Raw genomic sequence first — 23,397 nt, forward strand, 5'->3', positions numbered from 1 at the left:
CACTTCCTTGGAGCAGTGCCCTGCCCATGCCAGCTAATCCTCAGTGCTGTGCACTTCCTTGGAGCAGTACCCTGCCCATGCCAGCTGGCCCCCAGCGCTGTGCGCTTCCTCGGAGCAGTGTCTTTGTTGCCATGGCTTGGATTCTGGCCTTGCAGTTTAGCATGGCAGCTCTGACCCATGTTCCGTTGACCCCACGCTATCTCTTTGACCCGTTCTCCCTGCTCCTTCTCCCCCCCCCCCCCCCGCAGGTAAATCTTTAACCTGGGCACAGAGCAGCCAACCCAGGGCTCTTCCACCCCATCTGCAAACACTGCTTCCCTTTGGAGCAGTGGCCCTGGCATCATGGCCCAGCAGTCCCTTCACATGGGGAAAACACTCCTCCCACCCGCCCCCGAGGACAGGAGCTCAAGGGTCCGGTTTGGTGTCTCCTACGGGAAGAGAGTGGGGGGCGGGGAATAGGACCCATTGACACATCAGCCAAGGTCATGGGGAGGGCAAAGCTCTGGAGCAGGTGCCAGGCCTCCCACCACAAATCCTTGCGAAAGCCAGCGGTTTGATTCCAGCCCTCCCTCCTCTGCAGGGAGAGTTATTAGGAGGGACGAGGTCGGGACAAACCAGTAGGAATTAGCATTGGAAAGCTGACAGAACTCGGCTCCCCTGGGGGGCAGCAGGAATCCACTCCGCATCTCTCTCAGCTTCCCCATCCCTGGGGCAGGGCTGAGTGGGGAAACTAGGCAGCCAGGGCGTCCTCTGAGATTTGAGGAGCCGGGCCCCCAGGAGCTCTCCCGAGGCCTCAAGGACTAGACGCCAGCCATTGGCACGCAGGCTCAACATGGCGGCCACCGCGTTCTTACTGCCCTGGGCATGCTTGCTGAGCCTGGCCCTGGTGGCTCGAAGCACGGCAGACGGGGGCCCCGTTCTCTGGAACCGCCCCTTTGTCACGGTGTGGAACGCCCCGAGCCAGGAGTGCAGCACAAAATACCATGTGCCCCTTGACCTGGGGGTCTTTGACGTGGTGCTGAACCGCAATGAGTCTTTCCTGGGCCAGGAGATCGCCCTCTTCTACAGCAACACACTGGGCCTCTATCCACACTACACCCCGGAGGGGACGGCAGCCCATGGGGGCATCCCCCAGAATGGCAGCCTCCTGGCCCACCTCGGCAAGGCGAGGCACGACATCCAGGCCGCCATATCGGAGCCAAGCTTCCGGGGCCTGGCAGTGATCGACTGGGAGAGCTGGCGCCCCGTGTGGGCTCGGAACTGGGATGCCATGGAGCTCTATAAGGAGAAGTCCCAAGAGCTGGTCCGGGAGCAGCACCTCGACTGGCCCCCAGACAGGGTGGCCGAGGAAGCTCAGGAGGAATTTGAGCAAAGCGCCCGGGCCTTCATGGAGCAGACCCTGGCGCTTGGCAAGAGCCTGAGGCCTGGGGGCTTCTGGGGTTTCTATGGCTTCCCCAGCTGCTATAACTATGATTTCAAAGCGGCCAACTACACAGGGGAGTGTCCCGCCGTGGAGCAGCGGCGGAACGAGCAGCTCTGGTGGCTCTGGAACCAAAGCCGGGCGCTCTACCCCAGCATCTACCTGCCCAAGGAGCTCCGGCTGACAGACCAGGTTGGCAAGTTTGTCCGGCACCGTGTGGCCGAGGCATTCCGGGTGCAGGGGCAGATGGGGACCGGCAGCCTCTCAGTCCTACCTTACGCCCGTATCCAGTACGACTTCACGGAGGACTTCCTCTCACAGGTGATGCCCCCAGCCAACGTTGCCATGGCCCCCCAGGGCTGAATAGAGGGGCAGCATGAGGCGGAGGCCAGCTTTAGGGGCGGGGGTGTTTCCCATCTTCTAGCCCAGGTCCTCTCGACCATTGCTTACCATTGTCACCCGGGGCCAAGGAGCAGCCATTGGCGGGGAAGGGGCAGAGGGAGGAAATCTGGTAGGATGAAGTCAGCTCGGGGTGTGTGTGTGTGTGTGGAGAAGCCCTGGAGGGCAGAAGGGGGATCCATAGGGATCCCAGCGGGAGACGTGTGAGGGACAAGGGCCATATCCTGGGCCATGGGGCCAGAAGAGAGCAATGCTTTCACACAAGACAAAGGTCTGGGCTCGTGGAGGGTCTCTCTACATTTGGCCTGTTTCAGGCTATTCCTCTGCCTTTTCTTTGTACCTCCAGGAAAGAAAATACCCCCAATACCTCTGGGAAAGAAAATACCCCCAACTCAGCCAACTCTTCACCCCCATCCCACCCCAGCTTAGCAGAAACCTGTCTTTGTTACACTGCTGTGGTCCCAGTGGCCCTTAGTGATTAGCCAGCAGCTGGGGCCTTGCAAGTCGTTTCTGAGTCAGATTGTTTATTTGCAAAGAATGGGCACAAAGTCCAGCTTCCCTGAACAGAAAGAAACAAGCAGCCGTCAGTTTCCTTACTGAGAAATCCCCAGGCCTGCCTCTTCAGTCAGTGCTGGGCCCACCGAGCTGTCCCTCTGCTCTCTCAGGGCCATGACATCTCCCTGCCTGCTGGCCACCTCTGCTCTAGCACCCCCTCACAGCTTGCCAAACCAGCTCCTAGCCCCTGCATTTGCCATTAGGGAATCCCACAGCCCGCACAGCTTACCTTCTGATCAGGACTTGCCATTGCCTTGGATGGTGATTTCTGTTGTTTCCAGCTATGTCACTACATAAAGGGGCTTAATTGCTCCTTCCCTTTAGCCTGCAAGAAGGTTGCTTTAACCAGGTGTGTGATTGTTTGTAGATGCCACTTGCTGGCAGTCATTAACACCTGTCAGCATAACACGGCTTTGCATGTGGGCAGTGAATCGATGGCACTGTCTCTGACCCACCCCCCTCACCTGGAACAGAACCACAGAGGTTCCTCAATCTGGCTTGAGGCAGCGGATGCTGGTGGTTGTCTGCTGTTGTGCCAGAAGGGGGCGATCTGTGCGGGAAAGATGCATGCGTGGATCCTACAGGAACAGCCTTCCACCCCTCCCAGGTGTTAGTAGCCGAAGTTGTTATCTTCATGGTGATTCTCTGCTTCTTGCAGGAGGATTTGGTCCACACCATTGGGGAAAGTGCTTCTCAAGGTGCCTCGGGGATTGTGCTGTGGGGCAACGAGGATTACACTCGCTCACGGGTTCGTTACATGGGGGGCTACGGCTGCTTATGGGTTGGGAATGGGAATCCTGGCTGGGGTGTGGATGCTCCTGCGCTCAGAGGATGGGAAGCTGTGTGGGGGCGTCTCGCATGGTGTGCAACTGGCAGTTCCCAGGTGTGTGTGATGCTGAGAGTGAGAGCCCTGGGGTCTGGCTCCCCCTGCACTCAGGAGCTGGGAGGGTGGGTCCCGGCGGGACTGTGTGGAAGGGAAGCACAACAGGAAAATGGGCCCCTCCTCTCCTCTGAGCGAGCCCTGCCTGGGCCTGTACTGTGCCCCCCTACAGGAGTCCTGCCTGGCACTGAAGGAGTATGTGGACAGCAGCCTGGGCCACTACATCATGAATGTGACCAGCAGCGCCACACTGTGCAGTGTCACGGTGTGCTCCAGCCATGGGCGCTGTGTGCGGCGAGCCGGGCGAGCCGGGCACCCCGGCGCGTTCCTGCACCTCAGCCCCTCCAGCTTCACCGTCCAGAGGCACCACAGCCGGCCCCACCTCCACCTGCAGGGACAGCTGGCAAAGCAGGAGCAAGCCAAGCTGGTGGAAGAATTCAGCTGCCAATGCTACACTGGCTGGGCAGGGACCCAGTGTGAACATGAGGGCAACCCAGAGTGAGAACCTCAGCAGAGACACCCTGATATGCACCCCACATGGCCCCATACACCCCATCCCTGACATACCCACACCCCATATATACTCCCCACATGGCCCCATAGACCCCACATATACATCCCCCACATGGCCCCATGCATCCCACGTGGCCCCATACACCCCACCCCTGACATACCCACACCTACTCCCCACATGGCCCCATGCACCCTACATTCCCCCATACACCCCACTCCTGACACACCCACAGCCCACATATACACCCCCACATGGCCCCATGCACCCTACATGGCCCCATACACCCCACATATACATCCTCCACATGGCCCCATGCATCCCACATGGCTCCATACACCCCACTCCTGACATACCCACACCCCACATATACACCCCCACGTGGGCTCACGCACCTTATGTAGCCCCTTACATCCAACCCCTGAAACACTCCCCACATGGCCCCCATGTACCCTACCCCAAAACACCCCCCCCCTCGCATGGCCCCATTGCACCCACGTGGCCCCCTCACCCTGAAACACACCCGAACACCAATATGGACACAATCTGGGATACAGTTCAAGCCTTTCTGTCATGTACCCCTCACATAGTATAACTCTGTACTTTATAACAGGAAACATGCATGATATGTGGAACCCCATCATAAACTGACATGTAAGTGTCAGATACATCCTATGCTAAAAACCACCTCACAGAGAGGTGCATACCACTTATAGTGATCTCTGTCATGTCCACAACGGAGAGAGATTCGTACCTCATGGCCCAAAATGTGCGCTGTAACTAGCAGCATGCAAGGGCTACAACGGTGTAAGCCTCCTACACTGAACCATTCAGTGTGGGGCTGTTAAACACCCCCCCCATGGCCCATGCACCCTACGTGGCCCATACACCCCACCCCGGGAACACACCACCCCTGGAACACATCATTCCAAAATAAAAAGAAATCACAAGCTAGAGCCATGCAAAGAATTCACATGCCAACCTCAAGAGCAGGGGCGGCTCTAGCCATTTTGCCGCCCTAAGCACAGCGGCATGCCTGCGGGAGGTCCACTGGAGCTGCCCGCCACCCTCCCGGTGACTGGCAGAGCGCCCCCTGCGGCATGCCGCCCCAAGCACGTGCTTGGCGTGCTGGGGCCTGGAGCCACCCCTGCTCAAGAGCTGATTCACACATGCAGAGCACCCGGCACTGCCACCCAATCAAATGGCTTTTTATTTGTACAAGTGTAAGCGTGTGATGGCCTCCATCTTGGCTGAGACCCCAGGGACTGAACAGGAGACCTCCAGAGCTAACCACATGAACGACTGCAAGCTTGAGCTGAAGAGTCAAGGCATCCTAGCAGGACCTATACAAGGCTCTCATCCTGTGTGGATCAGACCTATAACATCCCCACCCACTGGTGGATCACAAACACACTGGCATTTTTTAGTTGATGGTGCTATCTAGGAGTGACCGAGGCAAGGGGGGCTGGCTGAAGGGATTTTGGAAGGGAATTCCGAGCTGAAGGGGTAGCAGGGAGAGGGCAGGGAGCTACATGAGAGTGTTGGAAGGGGACACAGTGGGGACACTAAGTTTGGGGGAGAGGTAGATACACTTGTGGTTAGGTGTGACGTTATTGACATGAACTGTGACCGTACAGATCATTGTGGCAACCAAGGTCCTATAGTTGCACCAAATCTTGTATAAAGGAGGTCAAGAAGGTGTCTATGAAAAGGTTGTGAGTTGCTGGTTATGATTATGCTATCTGCATGTGTGTATCATTTTTGTATTTGAAGTTATGAATATTGGCTATGTACTTGTATCTCAATGTGTTTGATTCTAAGTAGCACCAGTGAAGCATCTGGCCAGCTTATTGAGAAGGGACTTTTCAGATTAAGTGCCCAGCCAAGAAACATGTGAGCAATGGCTGCTCGCTCTACCTGTAAAAAATTGAGTCATGCATGGACATGTGACTTGCTCATGGACTTGCTCAAGGACTGGGCCAGGCTGGGTGTCAATGGCTGGGTGTCAAAGGAGTGGGCCAAGCTGATGTCAATGGGTCAGATGTCAAAGAACTGGGACGTGTCGGGTGTCAATGGGCTGAATGTCAAAGGACTGAGCTGGGTTGGGTGTCAATGGGCTGAGTGTCAAAGGACTGAGCTGGGCTGGGTGTCAGTGGGCCAGGTGTCAAAGGACTGGGCTGGGCCTGGTGTCAATGGGCTGAATGTCAAAGGACTGGGTTGGGCTGGGTGTCAATGGGCTGGGTGTCAAAGGACTGGGCCGGGCCAGGTGTCAATGGGCTGGGCCGGGTGTCAATGTGCTGGGTGTTAATGGGCCAGGCCGGGTCTCAATGGGCTGGGCCGGGTGTCAATGGGCTGGGCTGGTTGTCAATGGGCTGGATGTCAATGGGCTGGGCTGGGCTGGGCCCGATGTCAATGCACCATGTTTCAATGGTGTCAACGGGCTGGGCCAGGTGTCAGTGAGCTGAATATCAAAGGACTGGGCCAGGCCCAGTGTGAATGGGCCAGGCCGGCTGTCATTGGGCTGGGACGGGTGTCAATGCACTGTGTGCCAATGGGCTGGGCTGGGTGTCAATGGACTGAATATCAAAGGACTGGGCCAGGCCGGGTGTGAATGGGCCAGGCCATGTGTGTATGGGCCGGGTCTCAATGGGCCAGTCCAGGTGTCAATGCACCATGTGTCAATGGGCTGGACCATATTTGACTGGGCTGGGCTGGGTGTCAATGAGCTGGGTGTCAATGGGCCATATTTGAATGGGCTGGGCATCAATGGGTCAGGCCGGGTATCAATGGGCTGGGCTGGGCCGGGCCAGGTGTCTATGGGCTGGGCTTGGTGTCAATGGGTCGGGTGTCAAGGGGTCAGGTATCAATGGGCAGGATGTCAAAGGACTGGGCCGGGCCAGGTGAAAATGGGCTGGATGTCAAAGGACTGGGCCGAGCCGGGCTGGGTGTCAATGAGCTGGGCTGGGTGTCAATGGGCCAGATGTCAAAGGACTGGGCTGGGTCGGATGTCAAAGGACTGGGCCAGTCCGGGTGTCAATGGTCCGGGCCGTGTGTCAATGGGCTGTGTACCAATGGGCTGCGCCAGGTGTCAATGGGCTGGATGTCAATGGGCCGGGCCCGGTGTTAATGAGCTGGATGTCAAAGGGCCGGGCCAGGTGTCAATGGATGGGTCCAGCCCAGGTAGATGTAAAAGGACTGGGCTGAGCCAGGCTGCGTGTCAATGGGCCGGATGTCAATGGGATGGGTATCAATGGGCTGGGCTGGGCTGGGCTGGGCCGGGTGTCAATGGGTTGGGTGTCAGGGTGGATTTGATTTAAATCACTAGTCAGGAAGACTTGATTTATTCATGGATTTCTACATAAAAGTGCATTCTTGTTGGTTGTTATAACCTTAATACATAATCTTCACAACTCAGAGATAGATGTAGGTTTCATTTTTAGAAGGTACACACTATACATTTTTAAAATGATTTATTTTGAAAACTTTTCAGATTAGTTTTACAGCTATATCAGAAAATGAATGATTGTTTGGTTATTTCATTTACCAAAGGTAATGGAAGCAGATATTTATGAAGTCATTGGGAGGTGAACTATCTCCAGTTCAACAGGTTAATCATTAATATTTGGAGGATTTTCTGGCCATGCTGTATTAGGAGGAGAACATCACCAGACAGACATTTAAATTGTTGTATTTAACTAAAACAACAATGTTATGTATTCTGGATATTTTTTCTTCAACAGCAATCATATAATATTTTAACAAAACAAGCATATGGATTTTTGAATTTAGTTAAACATTCAAGTTTTTTAAAATCAGGTTTGTTTTTGTTAAAATTGTTTTTAACTAAAATAGTTAAATGAAATACTTAAAAAAAAATTAAATCAACTATACCAGCCAGGTCAACATGAGAAACTTAAAATATTGGCTTCTGCAGCTAACTCAGTTGTCTTCACCTTCATTTTCCTGTTTGTTCATAATCTAGAAAAGAAAAATGAGCTTTCCTGCTTTTTCAGGTCTCAAACAATTTCTCAATTTGGAAAGAATTAGTCCAAAGGAAGAAAATATTCTTTCTACACCGGCAGAAGAAGCTAATGCTGTTTAAAGTGAGATTATCACTTCAACAGTCCCTGAATCCAAGTGCTTAAGTGACTTCCATTAGTTAACTGGTGTGATTTTCTTTAAAACATCATCAGCAAACATATATTTCTTGAATGGTTCACTCTTCGCTCTGAAGTTTATTATAGATGGCATTATGGAGGGATGATTGCTGGATGTCCATGTCATAGCCAACTCCTCTTCCTCAGCAGTTAAGGTTTGACCCTGGTACTGAGTATTGAGAATATTTGCAAGAAAATGAGCTGGAGATAGTGCTTGTCTCATTCGTTTTTTTAATGCTTGTAATTTAACTCTGTCATTGCATATTTCTCTTTTTATGATCTCGCTCAGTTCTTTCCAAATTTCAACAGCATCAGCAATAAAACAGTTATTTCCTGCATTTTGTTCAAGGCTACAGAAATAGGCTTCAGGGTACTCAGCATGTGTTCAACATTTCTCTTAAGCCCAATGTTGAGAACTTTGGCTGTGACAGTGCCATCTATTTTTTCACGATTTTGTTCACAAACTGTCATCAGATTAGACCAGTTCTTGATATAGTGCTCAAAACAGTCCACTACTGAGTTCCATCACATGTCTTGTGAGAGAGTTAGCTTGGTTCCTCCCACTTTGTTCAGAGCAGCTGCTGCAAAGGGTTGTTATGGATGTATTTTGCAATTTCAACAACATTAGCCTTTATTTCTGGAACAATGAAGTCTTTGGCTAGGAGGTGCATCAAATAAGCACTGTAACCGTGTGTTATTAGCTTGGGACGCTCTTCTAAATTTCTTCTCATATTGAATATATTTGCAGCATTGTCTGTGACCAGGCTGCGTACTAGACATTTGAATTTTTTTTCAGTTTGTTATAGCTTTTACTGCTACTTCTTGTAAGTATTCTGCTGTGTGTGCATTTCCTGATGTATCAATTGTTTCTGTAAGGAAGATATTCCCTTCTTCTGTTGTCACACGAGCACATACAACAAGATTATTGTGGACATTGCTCCACCCATCAAGACTCAGGTTAACAATTTCACCCTCTAGATCTTTTGCACACTGCTCAATTTCTCTTTCATACACTTTATCCAGCAATTTGCCTGCGACATCTGCTCTGTTGGGTGGACTGTATCCTGCTCGTAATGACTGAACCATGTAAATTAAGTGTGGGTTCTCAATCATATGGAAAGGAGAGTTTGTTGCATAAACAAACCAGGCAATTTTTTCATCAGTTACCTTTTTTTGTTATCTCCTGGTTCTTATCACAAACTTATATACGGTTGTTTCTGGAAGATGTAGATTTTTGTCCCCTTTTTGCTACAGGAGATATACTGTGGTTATGTGACATACATGATGTGACTGAAACACTATCATTGGCAGATAACTCTGAAACTATAGAAAATGATGGTGATCTTGAAGGTGGATAGTCTTCAGAATCCTGTATGTTGAGGGTGGATTCTCCTAAACAAAGTAAGTCAATGCAGTTATTTAATTATTATTACCACACTGCTCATTTAGTATTACTCATTGCATTCATGACACTCACTACTACTTTAAAGGTGAAATTGTAAAGGGAAGATCTGCCTAATTCAGCCATTTATTTTTCATCACAACTGCATCTAAAATGATAGTACCACAGAGTAACAATTATATTTTTTTTGCTCAAACATGAACATTCAAGAATAGTCCAGAAGGAAGTCAGGCAGACCTTAAGAAAGAAATACAAAATAAAAAAGTTTACCAACCTGAAGAGATGTTCCTTTCATCATCTTCAACACAGCTTCCTTCTGAGAAGGAACACGTCTCATGATGTTGTTTCATGCAGGCAACCAGGCCTTGCATTTCTTTGTTGCACTGTTTGAATTTTGCACACATGCCTGTCTTACCCACAGGTAGAGGAACTTCCTTAAAATATTCCCAAACTGGGTCTCTTTTATGGCCTGCTGCCATTATAGGTTTTCCCTTCTAATTATGTAAGCGGGGGAATGGTCCCGCTATTGTGGGGAACTTTCCTGGCTTCTGCACTACCCCGGTGAGGTGGGCTAGCGAAAGGATCTGAGTCCTCGCTCCCACTTCCTTTACCCAGAGGCCTGCCTGCCCTTGAGAACTCCCCTTCCACTCTCCTGTCTGGCAGAGTCCTCGTAACCCCAAAAAGGCTGGGCCCAGGATTCCTGGGGGGCTTGACCCCCAACCCTGCTGTGGTCACCTAGGACAGAAGCTAGGGTGTCCCCACTCCGGGGTGCTCTCTGCAGTGGACACACTTCCCTGACCCACTGACCATTACATATAATTTAAAGCAAATACAAGTTGTTTAATCAACAATTAATTAAAAAAAAAGAATAAGGACAAATGGGAAAGGTTAAAGGAAAACACATCACCCCGCTCTGTGGCAGGGAACATCACAAACAGTGTCTCTGGAACATCAGGGCAGTTCACTGTCTGTTCCTTGTAGGTCCCAGGCCGCCGTCTCAGGCCCTGGCTGTGCTGCAGGGATGCTGCGGGTTGGACACTTGCTCTGATGGTGGCTTTCATAGAATCATAGAATCTCAGGGTTGGAAGGGACCTCAGGAGGTCATCTAGTCCAACCCCCTGCTCAAAGCAGGACCAAACCCAACTAAATCATCCCAGCCAGGGCTTTGTCAAGCCTGACCATAAAAACCTCTAAGGAAGGAGATTCCACTACCTCCCTAGGTAACCCATTCCAGTTCTTCACCACCCTACTAGTGAAAAAGTTTTTCCTAATATCCAACCTAAACCTCCCCCTCTGCAACTTGAGACCATTACTCCTTGTTCTGTCATCTTCTACCACTGAGAACAGTCTAGATCCATCCTCTTTGGAACCCCCTTTCAGGTAGTTGAAAGCAGCTATCAAATCCCCCCTCATTCTTCTCTTCTGCAGGCTAAACAATCCCAGTTCCCTCAGCCTCTCCTCATAAGTCATGTGCTCCAGCCCCCTAATCATTTTTGTTGCCCTCCGCTGGACTCTCTCCAATTTATCCACATCCTTCTTGTAGAGTGGGGCCCAAAACTGGACACAGTACTCCAAATGAGGCCTCACCAGTGCTGAGTAGAGGGGAATGATCACATCCCTTGATCTGCTGGAAATGCCCCTACTTATACAACCCAAAATGCCATTAGCCTTCTTGGCAACAAGGGCACACTGTTGACTCATATTCAGCTTTTCGTCCACCGTAACCCCTAGGTCCTTTTCTGCAGAACTGCTGCCCAGCCATTCCATTCGGTCCCTAGTCTGTAGCAGTGCATGGGATTCTTCCATCCTAAGTGCAGGACTCTGCACTTGTCCTTGTTGAACCTCATCATATTTCTTTTGGCCCAATCCTCTAATTTGTCTAGGTCCCTCTGTATCCTAGCCCTACCCTCCAGCATATCAACCACTCCTCCCAGTTTAGTGTCATCTGCAAACTTGCTAAGGGTGCAGTCCACACCATCCTCCAGATCGTTAATGAAGATATTGAATAAAACCGGCCCCAGCACCGACCCTTGGGGCACTCCACTTGATACCGGCTGCCAACTAGACATGGAACCATTGATCACTACCTGTTGAGCCCGACCATCTAGCCAGTTTTCTATCCACCTTACCGTCCATTCATCCAGCCCATACTTCTTTAACTTGCTGGCAAGAATACTGTGGGAGACTGTATCAAAAGCTTTGCTAAAGTCCAGAAATAGTACATCCACTGCTTTCCCCTCATCCACAGAGCCGGTTATCTCGTCATAGAAGGCAATTAGGTTAGTCAGGCATGACTTGCCCTTGGTGAATCCATGCTGACTGTTCCTGATCACTTTCTCCTCCTTTAAGTGGTTCAGGATTGATTCCTTGAGGACCTGTTCCATGATTTTTCCAGGGACTGAGGTGAGACTGACTGGCCTGTAGTTCCCTGGATCTTCCTTCTTCCTTTTTTAAAGATGGGCACTACATTAGCTTTTTTCCAGTCGTCCGGGACCTCCCCCGATCGCCATGATTTTTCAAAGATAATGGCCAATGGCTCTGCAATCTCATCGGCCAACTCCTTTAGCACCCTCGGATGCAGCGCATCCGGCCCCATGGACTTGTGCTGGTCCAGCTTTCCTAAATAGCCCCGAACTACTTCTTTCTCCACAGAGAGCTGGTCACCTCCTCCCCATACCATGCTGCAGAGTGCAGCTGTCTGGGAGCTGACCTTGTCTGTGAAGACAGAGGCAAAATAAGCATTGAGTACACTAGCTTTCTCCACATCCTCTGTCACTAGGTTCCCTCCCTCATTCAGCAAGGGGCCCACACTTTCCTTGACTTTCTTCCTGTTGCTAACATACCTAAAGAAACCCTTCTTGTTACTCCTAACATCTCCGGCTAGCTGCAACTCCAAGTGTGATTTGGCCTTCCTGATTTCACACCTGCATGCCTGAACAATACTTTTATATTCCTCCCTGCTTATTTGTCCAATCTTCCACTTCTTGTAAGCTGTTCTTTTGTGTTTAAGACGAGCAAGGATTTCACTGTTAAGCCAAGCTGGTCGCCTGCCATATTTACTTTTCTTCCTACACATCGGGATGGTTTGTTCCTGCAACCTCAATAAGGTTTCTTTGAAATACAGCCAGCTTTCCTCGACTCCTTTCCCCGTCATGTTATTCTCCCAGGGGACCTTGCCCATCAGTTCCCTGAGGGAGTCGAAGTCTGCTTTTCTGAAGTCCAGGGTCTCTGTTCTACTGCTCTCCTTTCTTCCTTGTATCAGGATCCTGAACTCGACCATCAGCGAGTACAATACAGTGGGGTACAGTACAGTTGGTAACCAATTAACACTGAAGTATAAATGTAACAGGTAGCTAACAATTTCTATGTAAAGGGTGTGTCACAGCAGCTTTGGGTGGTGGGACCCTTCTTCCCAGCATCAGCTCCCCCTCGGGTTAAGATCCCCCTCCCAGTCTGGCCTGCAGGGACCCTTGGCTGGAGGTGTCTTTCTGCGCTGGGCCCTTTGCCCAGAATCCCCCCTTGGCTGGCCCCAGTTGCTCACCACACCTGGCTCTATGGCTGCAGCTCTGGATCTGCTCTCTCTGGGCTGTGTCTCTGGCTCTGTGGCTGCAGCTCTTCCCCCCAGGAGGTCTGCTCTGTGGGCTGCTTCTGTGACTCTGCTCCCAGCTCTGACTTGCTTCCTGGGCTGTTTTCTGGCCCCTCTGGCTGGTGCGGCTCTGCTCCCCAGCTCAGCTTGGGTCTCTGCTTTCTCCTTAGCTCGGCCCCACTCTGTCTGACTCAGGCAATTCCAGCTCACATGGAGGATGGGACCCTGGTGTCTTGACTCCCCGATTAGCCTGCCTGCCCTGTCAATCAGGCTGACCTGGAGCATTGGCCTCTCTCCATTGCCCTTGTGGACTGTCAGTCTCAGGCTCCTGATTTCCCATCGACCCTTCCCCTTTCTTTTAGCACTAGGAGTTAGCAACCAAAACACCCCCACTGAATGTTAGTAATAGGGTGACCAGATGTCCTGATTTTATAGAGACAGTCCTGATTTTTGAGTCTTTTTCTCATATAGGCTCCTATTACCCCCCACCCCCGTCCCAATTTTTCACACTTGCTGTCTGGTCAACCTAGTTGGTAAGCCCCTTACATAGTGAGAGAATGGTATGGTAGATCTCAAATCAATGAAGGCTACACTCAGAAAGACCTCAAAACTTCTGGAATATGCTGCTCAGTTTCACTTTTGTTTCTACTGCCTGTCCCTCCCTTCTCACATTTATCTCCAGACTTCTCCTTGTCAAGATCTAGTCTGACCCCAACAATCTTCTATTCATTGAACTTTTTGAAACTTTGCACTTTTAGAGAGAGGTAAGGGATTGACTCTGTACACAAATGTGCAGACGGACTGTCATAGGTTTGTTCCCCACTTTGAACTTTAGCGTCCAAAAGGTGGGGAACCTGCATGTACCCTTCTAAGCTTAAATCCTAGCTTAGATCTGATAGCACTGCCACCAACCAAAAATATAGTGTTTTGGTACACTTTCCTTGGGGAATCCAAGACTCAAACCCCTTGGGTCTTAACACAAAGGGAAATACACCATTCCCCCACCTTTCCCCCTCCCAGACTTTCCCTCCCTTGGTCGTCTAGAGAGACTACCTTGATTCAAACTCCTTGAATCTAAAACAAAGAGGGATTTACCTTCCCCCTCCTCTTCCCCACCCCCACCTATCCCTGGTGAGTCCGACTAACCCCCTGGGGTCTCAAATGTCCCTGCCAGCAGGTAGGGGATCTTGGGGGACAACTACTGCACTGGTGGGGTGCAAAATAAACTTTATTAAGAAAATGCAAAAGCAGGGAAAATTTAATAGTGAGCGGTATGGGGTTTGTTAAGGTAGACAATTGGGGAGGGGTTTCTTTTAGTAAATAGTATAGGGGGTTTCAATAGTGGGGTACAATACAGTGGGGTACAGTACAGTTGGTAACCAATTAACACTGAAGTATAAATGTAACAGGTAGCTAACAATTTCTATGTAAAGGGTGTGTCACAGCAGCATATAACCAACTAACAGTTATGGATAAAATATGTTAAATAGCAAACAATTTTAGGTAAAAATGTGTCACAGTGGTGTAAATGTAGAATGTGAGGTGTATCAGAGAGAAAAAGGGTAACCAATGGGGTTTTATGCTAGATTGGGATGGGGGAAGAGAAGGTGGAGCAGAGAGCAAAGGCAGAGGCGCTGCGGAGGGAGATTTAAACTCAGAGAGACACAGAGAACAAACAGGCTGTAAGTGACTGGGGAAGCCCGGTGGGGGGGGGGGGGGGGCTGACAGTGGGAAGACAGACTTAATCACAATTATACAGAACACAGCAAAATCTTATCTATGATCTAACTTAACCAAGACTACACAAATTAGCAAGCAACAGAACACAATGAAACAACTTCTTAAACTTAACTTACAGAGCACAATACAAACAATTCTCTAAACCTAACTTAACCACAGCTATGCAAAATGAAATTACAACTTATCTAGACTAAAGGCTAAACCTAACCTAATGGGTGCACCTTATGCTAGGGGTAGTTACAGAGGGCAGAGTGGTGTGTGCCCAGGATACAGCCCCAAGGGGGGGAGGGTGACTGCAGCAGTGGGACGACTGCAAGCCTGCAGCCCAGGAAGGCACAGCTCAGCAGTGGCACAGGCTTATTTCTAGCAGCAAAGGCGCTACGGAGCTAGAAGCAGAGCAGTTAAAGAACACAGACCACAGAGTTAACTTGGGTCTGTCTGCTGGGGAAACAAAGCCAGCAGCTAGGACAGGGGGAGTTTGCAAGAGGGAGTTCTTACCAATCCCCAGGACAGCAGCAAGCACAGCCCTGGTCTACACACAGCCCCGGGGTCGAACTAGGGTACGCGAATTCAGCTACGTGAATAACGTAGCTGAATTCGAAGTACCCTAGTTCGAATGACTTACCCGTCCAGACGCCGCGGAAGCGAACTCCGCGGCTCCAAGGTCGACTCCGCCAACTCCTCCTGCCGCGGTGGAGTACCGGAGTCGACTGCGGCGCTTCCGGAGTTCGAACTATCGCGTCTAGATCAGACGCGATAGTTCGAACTCCGAGAAGTCGAACTCGCCGCGTCGACCCGCGCGGTAAGTATAAACGTACCCACAGAGACAGGAACAGCAGCAGCATCAGAGGACGCAGAGAGGACTCGATTCACTTACAATAATCAGGAGATCTCCAGGCAAAATGCGCTGTTCGTGGGAGGGGAGTTTAAAAATGGGGGTACGCTCAAAAACAAACGAGAGCGGGGAGAAGGCCCCCCAAAGACCCCTAGCTGATCAGACCAGGTGGCAATGCAGGAACCTCTCCGAGGTCTGATCAGAAAATGTCTGGTTATAAAGGCAAACTCAGGCATCTTCCCGCCAGTAACTTTGATTGGTTCCCCTTGTTAGAGGGGAGGAGAGGAGACTTCAGGTGAGCACAGACATGCCTGGGCAAGTTTCTGAGCCACAGGTATAACTCATATGCTCAGCTATTTGGCCTTTTCAGGTCTTGCATTCTGGGCAGCGCCCCCTACACCGAGCCCAGGTTTAACAAGGTGATAACAGGACTAACCCTTTGAACAAGGCAGTGGTCCCACTTAGCACGCAGCACAAGTGGCCATCCCTTTGAGAAGGGCAATGGCTCTTGGGAACGACTTAAGGGGCCCTCCCTTTGAGAAGGGCAGTGGCCCTGGTAAACAACTTAACAGCCAGGGAGGGGCGGCCACAGGAGGAGAACAAAAACAAAATGGAGTAAGGGGACAGCTGTAAGAAACAAAATGGAATAGGGGGAAAGCTGTAACAGACATCAAACAAGGGAAAAAATCACTCAGGTTCTTAAAAAGAAAAGCTTTTAATTAAAGAAAGAAAAAGTAAAAAACTATCTCTGTAAAATCAGGATGGAAATGCTTACAGGGTATACAGCTTATAAAACTAAAGGGACTCCCTCCCCGCTAGCATAAGTACAAGTTACAGCAACCAGAGGTAAAATATTCTTCCAGCAAAATACACATTTGCAAATACAGAAAACAAACAAAAGACTAATCCGCCTTTTTAATTAATACTCACTATATTGAACAGAAGAGACTATTTCAGGAAGCTTGGAGAGCCTGGATGTACGTCTGGCCCCTCTTAGATCCAAGAGAGAACAACCCCCAAAACAAAGAACCCAAACAAAGACTTCCCTCCACCGAGATTTGAAAGTATCTTGTCCCTTCATTGGTCCTCTGGTCAGGTGTCAGCCAGGTTCACTGAGCTTGTTAACCCTTTACTGGTAAAAGAGACATTAACCCTTAACTATCTGTTTATGACACGGACAATAGGGTTGAGGTCTGTTATTTCTCACCTCTAAATATTATTTATTTAATTATTTATAAACATTTTTGCTATTAACAAGCATGTTCTCTCTGGCGACACAAATCCACAGTTTCATAGAATCATAGAATCTCAGGGTTGGAAGGGAACTCAGGAGGTCATCTAGTCCAACCCCCTGCTCAAAGCAGGACCAAACCCAACTAAATCATCCCAGCCAGGGCTTTGTCAAGCCTGACCTTAAAAACCTCTAAGGAAGGAGATTCCACCACCTCCCTAGGTAACCCATTCCAGTGCTTCACCACCCTACTAGTGAAAAAGTTTTTCCTAATATCCAACCTAAACCTCCCCCTCTGCAACTTGAGACCATTACTCCTTGTTCTGTCATCTTCTACTACTGAGAACAGTCTAGATCCATCCTCTTTGGAACCCCCTTTCAGGTAGTTGAAAGCAGCTATCAAATCCCCCCTCATTCTTCTCTTCTGCAGGCTAAACAATCCCAGTTCCCTCAGCCTCTCCTCATAAGTCATGTGCTCCAGCCCCCTAATCATTTTTGTTGCCCTCCGCTGGACTCTCTCCAATTTATCCACATCCTTCTTGTAGTGTGGGGCCCAAAACTGGACACAGTACTCCAGATGAGGCCTCACCAGTGCTGAATAGAGGGGAATGATCACATCCCTCGATCTGCTGGAAATGCCCCTACTTATACAACCCAAAATGCCATTAGCCTTCTTGGCAACAAGGGCACACTGTTGACTCATATTGCAGTTCGTTTGAGAACTGCAAAACTAAGCATCTCTGATGGTATCTTCTAGATCAGGGGTGGGCAAACTTTTTGGCCTGAGGGCTGCATCGGGTTTTGGAAATTGTATGGCGGGCCGGTTAGGGGAGGGGGGCGTGGGCCAGCCCCCACCCCCTATCCACCCCCTCCTGCTTCTGGCCCCCTGACGCCCCCACCCCCCGGACTCCTGGCCCATCCAAACCACCCTGTTCCCTGACAGTGCCCCTGGGACCCCTGCCCCATCCATCCCCCCTGCTCCCTGTCCCCTGACCCCTTGACTGCCCCCTGCCGCCCCATCCAACCCCTCCTCTCATTCCTCACTGCCCCCCTGGAACTCTTGCCCCATCCAACTACCCCTTCTCCCTGACCGCCCCTGGAACCCCTGCCCATGACTGCCCCCCGCTACCCCATCCAACCTCTCCTCCTTCCTGACTTCTCCCCCCGGGACCCCTGCCCCCATTCAACCCGTTCCCCACCCTCTGACTGCCCTGAACCCTATCCACACCCCCACCCCCTGACCCCTACCCTGAACTCCCCTGCCCTCTATCCAACCCCCCCACTCCCTGCCCCCTTACCACGTTTCCTTGAGCACTGGTGGCTGGCAGCGCTAGAGCCACGCCGCCCAGCTGGAGCCAGCCACGCATTGCACAGCACAGAGATTGGGTCAGTCTGGGCTCTGCAGCTGTGCTGCCCCAGGAGCTCGCCACCCCGCCGCCCAGAGCATTGCACCGGCAGCGCAGTGAGCTGAGGCTGCGGGGGAGGGGGAACAGTGGGGGAGGGGCCGGGAGGCTGAGCTCCTGGGCCAGGAGCTCAGGGGCCGGACAGGAGGGTCCCGCGGGCCGAATGTGGCCCGCAGGCCATAGTTTGCCCACCTCTGTTCTAGACTGAGTCCCACTGGGTGGATAGAAAGATTAACCTATATAATCTATACAGAAGCCCCTGGAATCCCATAAAATCGGGTCCCTAATCCATGAATTATTGGAACTCATTTACAAAACTTGTCTCAAACATTGCATGAATATATTGTCTCATACTATAGAATTAGAATTTATAATCCCTATTCCATGAAGAGATATTTTTGAGCTATAATATATCTTAATTAAGCATTTAAAAGCATTTTATAAAAAAATCCAATATAAGTAAAAAAAAATACAATGTTTTTTATTTAAAAAATAATCATTGATTTTTATCCACCCTGCAGGTGTCAATGGGCAGGGCTGGCTCTAGGCTCCAGCTCTCCAAGCATGTGCTTGGGGTGGCACTTTCCAAGGGGCAGCATTCCAGCCCCCTCCCCCCTTTTTTTTTGCTTGGGGCGCAAAAAGCTGGGAGCCGGCCCTGAACCAAGATGTTCCCTGTCAGCTCAGGCTTTCAGGCTGAGCTAGAACTGGCACTGCAGTTCTGGCTTCAGTAGCTAGATGGCGCTCATGGCAGCCTGAGTTGCACAGGCTGGACTGCAGTTCAGGCTCCCCTGCCGCTGGAGAGCCAGAGCATCTTCCCCCGGAGCTGAGCCCGGGCTGTGGCGGCGAAAGGGGCTCAGCTCCGGGGGATGATGCTCTGGCTCTCCAGCGGCAGGGCAGCCTGAACTGCAGTCCAGCCTGGGTGTGAGGAGCCGGGGAGGGAGGGAAGTGAGGCCCGGGATGCAGGGAGGGGGGGAGGGGTCCTGCTGCTGCTGTTGCTCTGAGCAGTGGTTTCCCCAGGAATTGAAATTAGGGGGGGTGTTCAAATTTACAGGGGGGGTGTCAGGACCAATGAGATCTATAAAAGAGATATGAATAAAGTAAATGTTTTGTTAGGATTATGCAAATTTAACATAAGAATAATGCAAGTTACACCAAAACACATAACAGGTCTAGATTTCTAAAAAAATATACATTTAAAAAATGTATTTAATTTAAATTGACTTTTGAAAAGTAAGCCATCATGGGGTAAGAGGAAAGTCCTCTCATGGATCAGTAACTGGTTAAAAGATGGGAAACAAAGGATAGGAATAAATTATCAGTTTTCAGAATGGAGAGAGATAAATAGTGGTATCCCTGAGGGGTCAGTACTGGGACCAGTGCTGTTCAACATATTCTTAAATGATCTGGAAAAATGGGTAAACAGTGAGGTGGCAAAATTTGCAGATGATACAAAACTATTCAAGATAGTTAACTCCCAGGCAGACTGCGAAGAATTACAAAGGGATCTTATAAAACTGGGTGACTGGGCAACAAAAATGGCAGATGAAATTTAATGTTGATAAATGCAAAGTAATGTACACTGGAAAACAATCTCAACTATACATATAAAATGAAGGAGTCTGAATTAGCTGTTAACACTCAAGAAAGATCTTGCAGTCATTGTGAATAGTTCTCTGAAAACATCCACTCAGTGTGCAGCGGCAGTCAGTGATTCCCAACATTCTGTTTGCTTTTTTAAAAAGAACAGGAGCACTTGTGGCACCTTAGAGACTAACAAATTTATTTGAGCATAAGCTTTCGTGGGCTACAGTCCACTTCATCGGATGTAGCCCACGAAAGCTTATGTTCTTTTTGCAATACAGACTAACATGGCTGCTACTCTGAAACCTCTGCTTTTTTAAGAAAGGGATAGATAATAAGACAGAAAATATCATATTGACTCTATATAAATCCATGGCACATGTACACCTTGAATACTGTGTGCAGACAGGGCCGGCTCCAGACCCCAGCGCGGCAAGCACGCGCGTGGGGCGGCCCTTTCCCGGGGGGGCGGCAGGCTGGGCCGGCGGACCTGCTGCAGTCATGCCTGCGGGAGGTCCACTGGAGCCCCGGGACGACCGGACCTGCCGCAGGCATGACTGCGGAGGGGGCGCTCGCCCCGCGGCCCCTGGGGACCTCCCGCAGGCATGACTGCGGACGGTTCGCTGGTCCCGCGGCTCGGCTGGACCTCCCGCAGGCGTGACTGCGGCAGCTCAAGCGGAGCCGCCGGACTTGCGAACCGTCCGCAGCTGCGGGAGGTCCAGCCGAGCCGCGCGACCAGCGGACCCTCCGCAGTCATGCCCGCGGGAGGTCCACGGCTCCCGCGGCTCCGGGGCGCCTCCCGCGCATGACTGCTTGGGGCGGCCAAAAAGGTAGAGCTGCCCCTGTGTGCAGATCTGGTTACCTCATCCCAAAAAAGACATACTGGAAATGCAAAAAGTACAGAGATGGGCAACAAAAATGATTAGGGGTATGAAACAGAAGAAGAAATTAAAATGACTGGGAATTTTCAGCTTAGAAAAGAGACGACTAAGGGGGGATATGCTAAAGGTCTATAAAATCTTGACTGATGTGAAGAAAGTGAATAAAGTAAATGTTTTGTTAGGATAATGCAAATTTAACATAAGGAAAATGCAAGTTACACCAAAACACATAACTGATCTAGATTTCTAAAAAAATATATCAGAGGGGTAGCCGTGTTAGTCTGGTTCTGTAGAAGCAGCAAAGAATCCTGTGGCACCTTATAGACTAACAGACGTTTTGCAGCATGAGCTTTCGTGGGTTGCATCCGAAGAAGTGGGTATTCACCCACGAAAGCTCATGCTGCAAAACGTCTGTTAGTCTATAAGGTGCCACAGGATTCTTTGCTGCTTCTAAAAAAATATATAATTTAAAAAAATGTATTTAATTTAAATTGACTTTTGAAAGGTAAGCCATCATGGGGTAAGAGGGAAGATCCTCTCATGGATCAGTAACTGGTTAAAAGATGGGAAACAAAGGGTAGGAATAAATTATCAGTTTTCAGAATGGAGAGAGATAAATAGTGGTATACTTGAGGGGTCAGTACTGGGACCAGTCCTATTCAACATATTCATCTGGAAAAATGGGTAAACAGTGAGTTGGCAAAATTTGCAGATGATACAAAACTATTCAAGATAGTTAAGTCCCAGGCAGACTGCGAAGAGCTACAAAGGGATCTCACAAAACTGGGTGACTGGGCAACAAAATGGCAAATTAAATTCAATATTGATAAATGCAAAGTAATGCACATTGGAAAGCAATCTCAACTATACATACAAAATGATGGCATCTGAATTAGCTGTTAACACTCAAGGAAGAGATCTTGGAGTCATTGTGGATAGATCTCTGAAAACATCCACTCCATGTGCAGCAACAGTCACAAAAGCAAACAATGTTGGGAATCATTAAGAAAGGGATAGATAATAAGACAGAAAATATCATATTGCCTCTATATAAATCCATGGTACGTGCACACCTTGAATACTGTGTGTAGATCTGGTCACCCATCCTAAAAATATATATATTGGAATTGGAAAAGCTACAGAGATGGGCAACTAAAATGATGAGGGGTATGAAACAGGAGGAGAGATTAAAGTGACTGGGAATTTTCAGCTTAGAAAAGAGATGACTAATGGGGATATGATAGAGGTCTACAAAATCTTGACTGGTGCGAAGAAAGTGAATAAGGAAATTGTATTTAATCCTTCACATAACACAAGAGCTAGCAGTCACCCAATGAAATTAATAGGCAGCAGATTTTAAAAAAACCAAAAGGAAGTATTTCTTCACACAATATAAAGTCAACCCAGGGAACTCTTTGCCAGGGGATGCTGTGAAGACCAAAACTATAACAGGATTTTTAAAAGAACTAGATAAATTCCTGGAGAACAGGTCCATCTGTGGCTATTAGCCAGGATGAGAGGGATGCAACGCCATGCTCTGAGTGTCCCTAGCCTCTGTTTGCCAGAAGCTGGGAATGGGCAACAGGGGATGGATCACTTGATGATTCCCTGTTCTATTCATTCCCTCTGAAGCACCTGGCCTTGACCACTTTTGTAAGACAGGGTACTGGGCTATATGGACCATGGGTCTGACCCAGTATGACCATTCTTATGTAAAAATTAATTATAATAAAAATGTTTAGTACAGAAACTCCCCAACATAATGACCTCCCAAGATAGCAACAATGTGAGATAACAACCTTGGCAAATACTGCATTTTAAAAATCTTGGCCTACTGGGAAACATATTTATATAAGTTTCCATTCCCAGTCACAAATCTAGCATTCTGGAGCAAAGTGACTAAAATATAGTCCAACAAACAAATGTTTATTTAACATGCCCCTCACTTTTCCCTCCACCGCACTCCACTCACCGGTGTTGTCCTTGGTCAGTGGAGACTCAGAGTTCAGAGGTGCTTTCACGTGAGTACACCTTCCAGGTGGGGGACAAAAAAGCACAATTTGCTCTGGCCACAGCTGTTCGTTGTGCCACCGTTCACTCCACCACTCTGTTGCCAATGGCCCTGCACAGTCACCTTCTTCTGTCACCTACCACTGTGACATCTGCGAGTTGGTCTCGAGGTTCCACCAGCTCTCAGTGATTTCAGCTGAGCTCTCAGTGCGGGAACCTCGCTGCTAGTGCAGTCTGGGCTGTCTCTTACACAAAAACACTGTACCCAGGGAGGGAGAGGAATTATTTCAGCTCAGTACTAATGTGGACACGAGAACAAATGGATATAAATTGGCAGTCGGGAAGTTTAGGCTTGAAATTAGATGAAGGTTTCTAACCATCAGGGGAGTGAAATTCTGGAACAGCCTACCGAGGGAAACAGTGGGGGCGAAGGACCTCTCTGGCTTTAAGATTAAGCTTGATAAGTTTATGGAGGGAATGGTTTGATAGGATAACGTGATTTAGTCAATAGGTCAATAATGTGCGACCACTGGTAATTAGTACCAAGGGTCAATATTGAAAGGCTTTTTCCTGAGTGTCTGGCTGGAGAGTCTTGCCCGCATGCTCGGGGTTCAGCTGATCACCATATTTGGGGTCGGGAAGGAATTTTTCTCCAGGGTAGATTGGCAGTGGCCCTGGAGGTTTTTCGCCTTCCTCCGCAGCATGGGGCAGGGGTCGCTTGCTGGAGGATTATCTGCTACTTGAAGTCTTTAAATCAGGATTTGGGGACTTCAACAGCTGAGTCAAGGGAGAGAATTATTTCAGGA

At 49.5% G+C, this 23,397-nt stretch overlaps 1 protein-coding gene across 1 annotated transcript; it reads left to right on the plus strand.

The window, feature by feature from the left end:
* The first annotated feature begins 327 nt into the window (after positions 1-327).
* HYAL1 (hyaluronidase 1) lies at positions 328-4,986 on the plus strand. Its single transcript, XM_045025543.1, has 3 exons — positions 328-1,741; positions 3,033-3,122; positions 3,427-4,986. The coding sequence occupies exons 1-3, from the start codon at positions 833-835 to the stop codon at positions 3,754-3,756; spliced, it is 1,329 nt and encodes a 442-aa protein (XP_044881478.1). The 5' UTR covers positions 328-832; the 3' UTR covers positions 3,757-4,986.
* The last annotated feature ends 18,411 nt before the right edge of the window (positions 4,987-23,397 follow it).

This window comes from Mauremys mutica, chromosome 7 (assembly GCF_020497125.1).
Source record: "Mauremys mutica isolate MM-2020 ecotype Southern chromosome 7, ASM2049712v1, whole genome shotgun sequence".
NCBI classification, from domain to species: Eukaryota; Metazoa; Chordata; order Testudines; family Geoemydidae; genus Mauremys; species Mauremys mutica.

Coding starts and splice junctions, on each gene's coding strand:
- HYAL1 (XM_045025543.1), top strand. CDS start 833: ATGGCGGCCACCGCGTTCTTACTGCCCTGGGCATGCTTGCTGAGCCTG. Junction 1,742..3,032: donor CGGAGGACTTCCTCTCACAG/GTGATGCCCCCA, acceptor TGCTTCTTGCAG/GAGGATTTGGTCCACACCAT. Junction 3,123..3,426: donor AGGATTACACTCGCTCACGG/GTTCGTTACATG, acceptor GCCCCCCTACAG/GAGTCCTGCCTGGCACTGAA.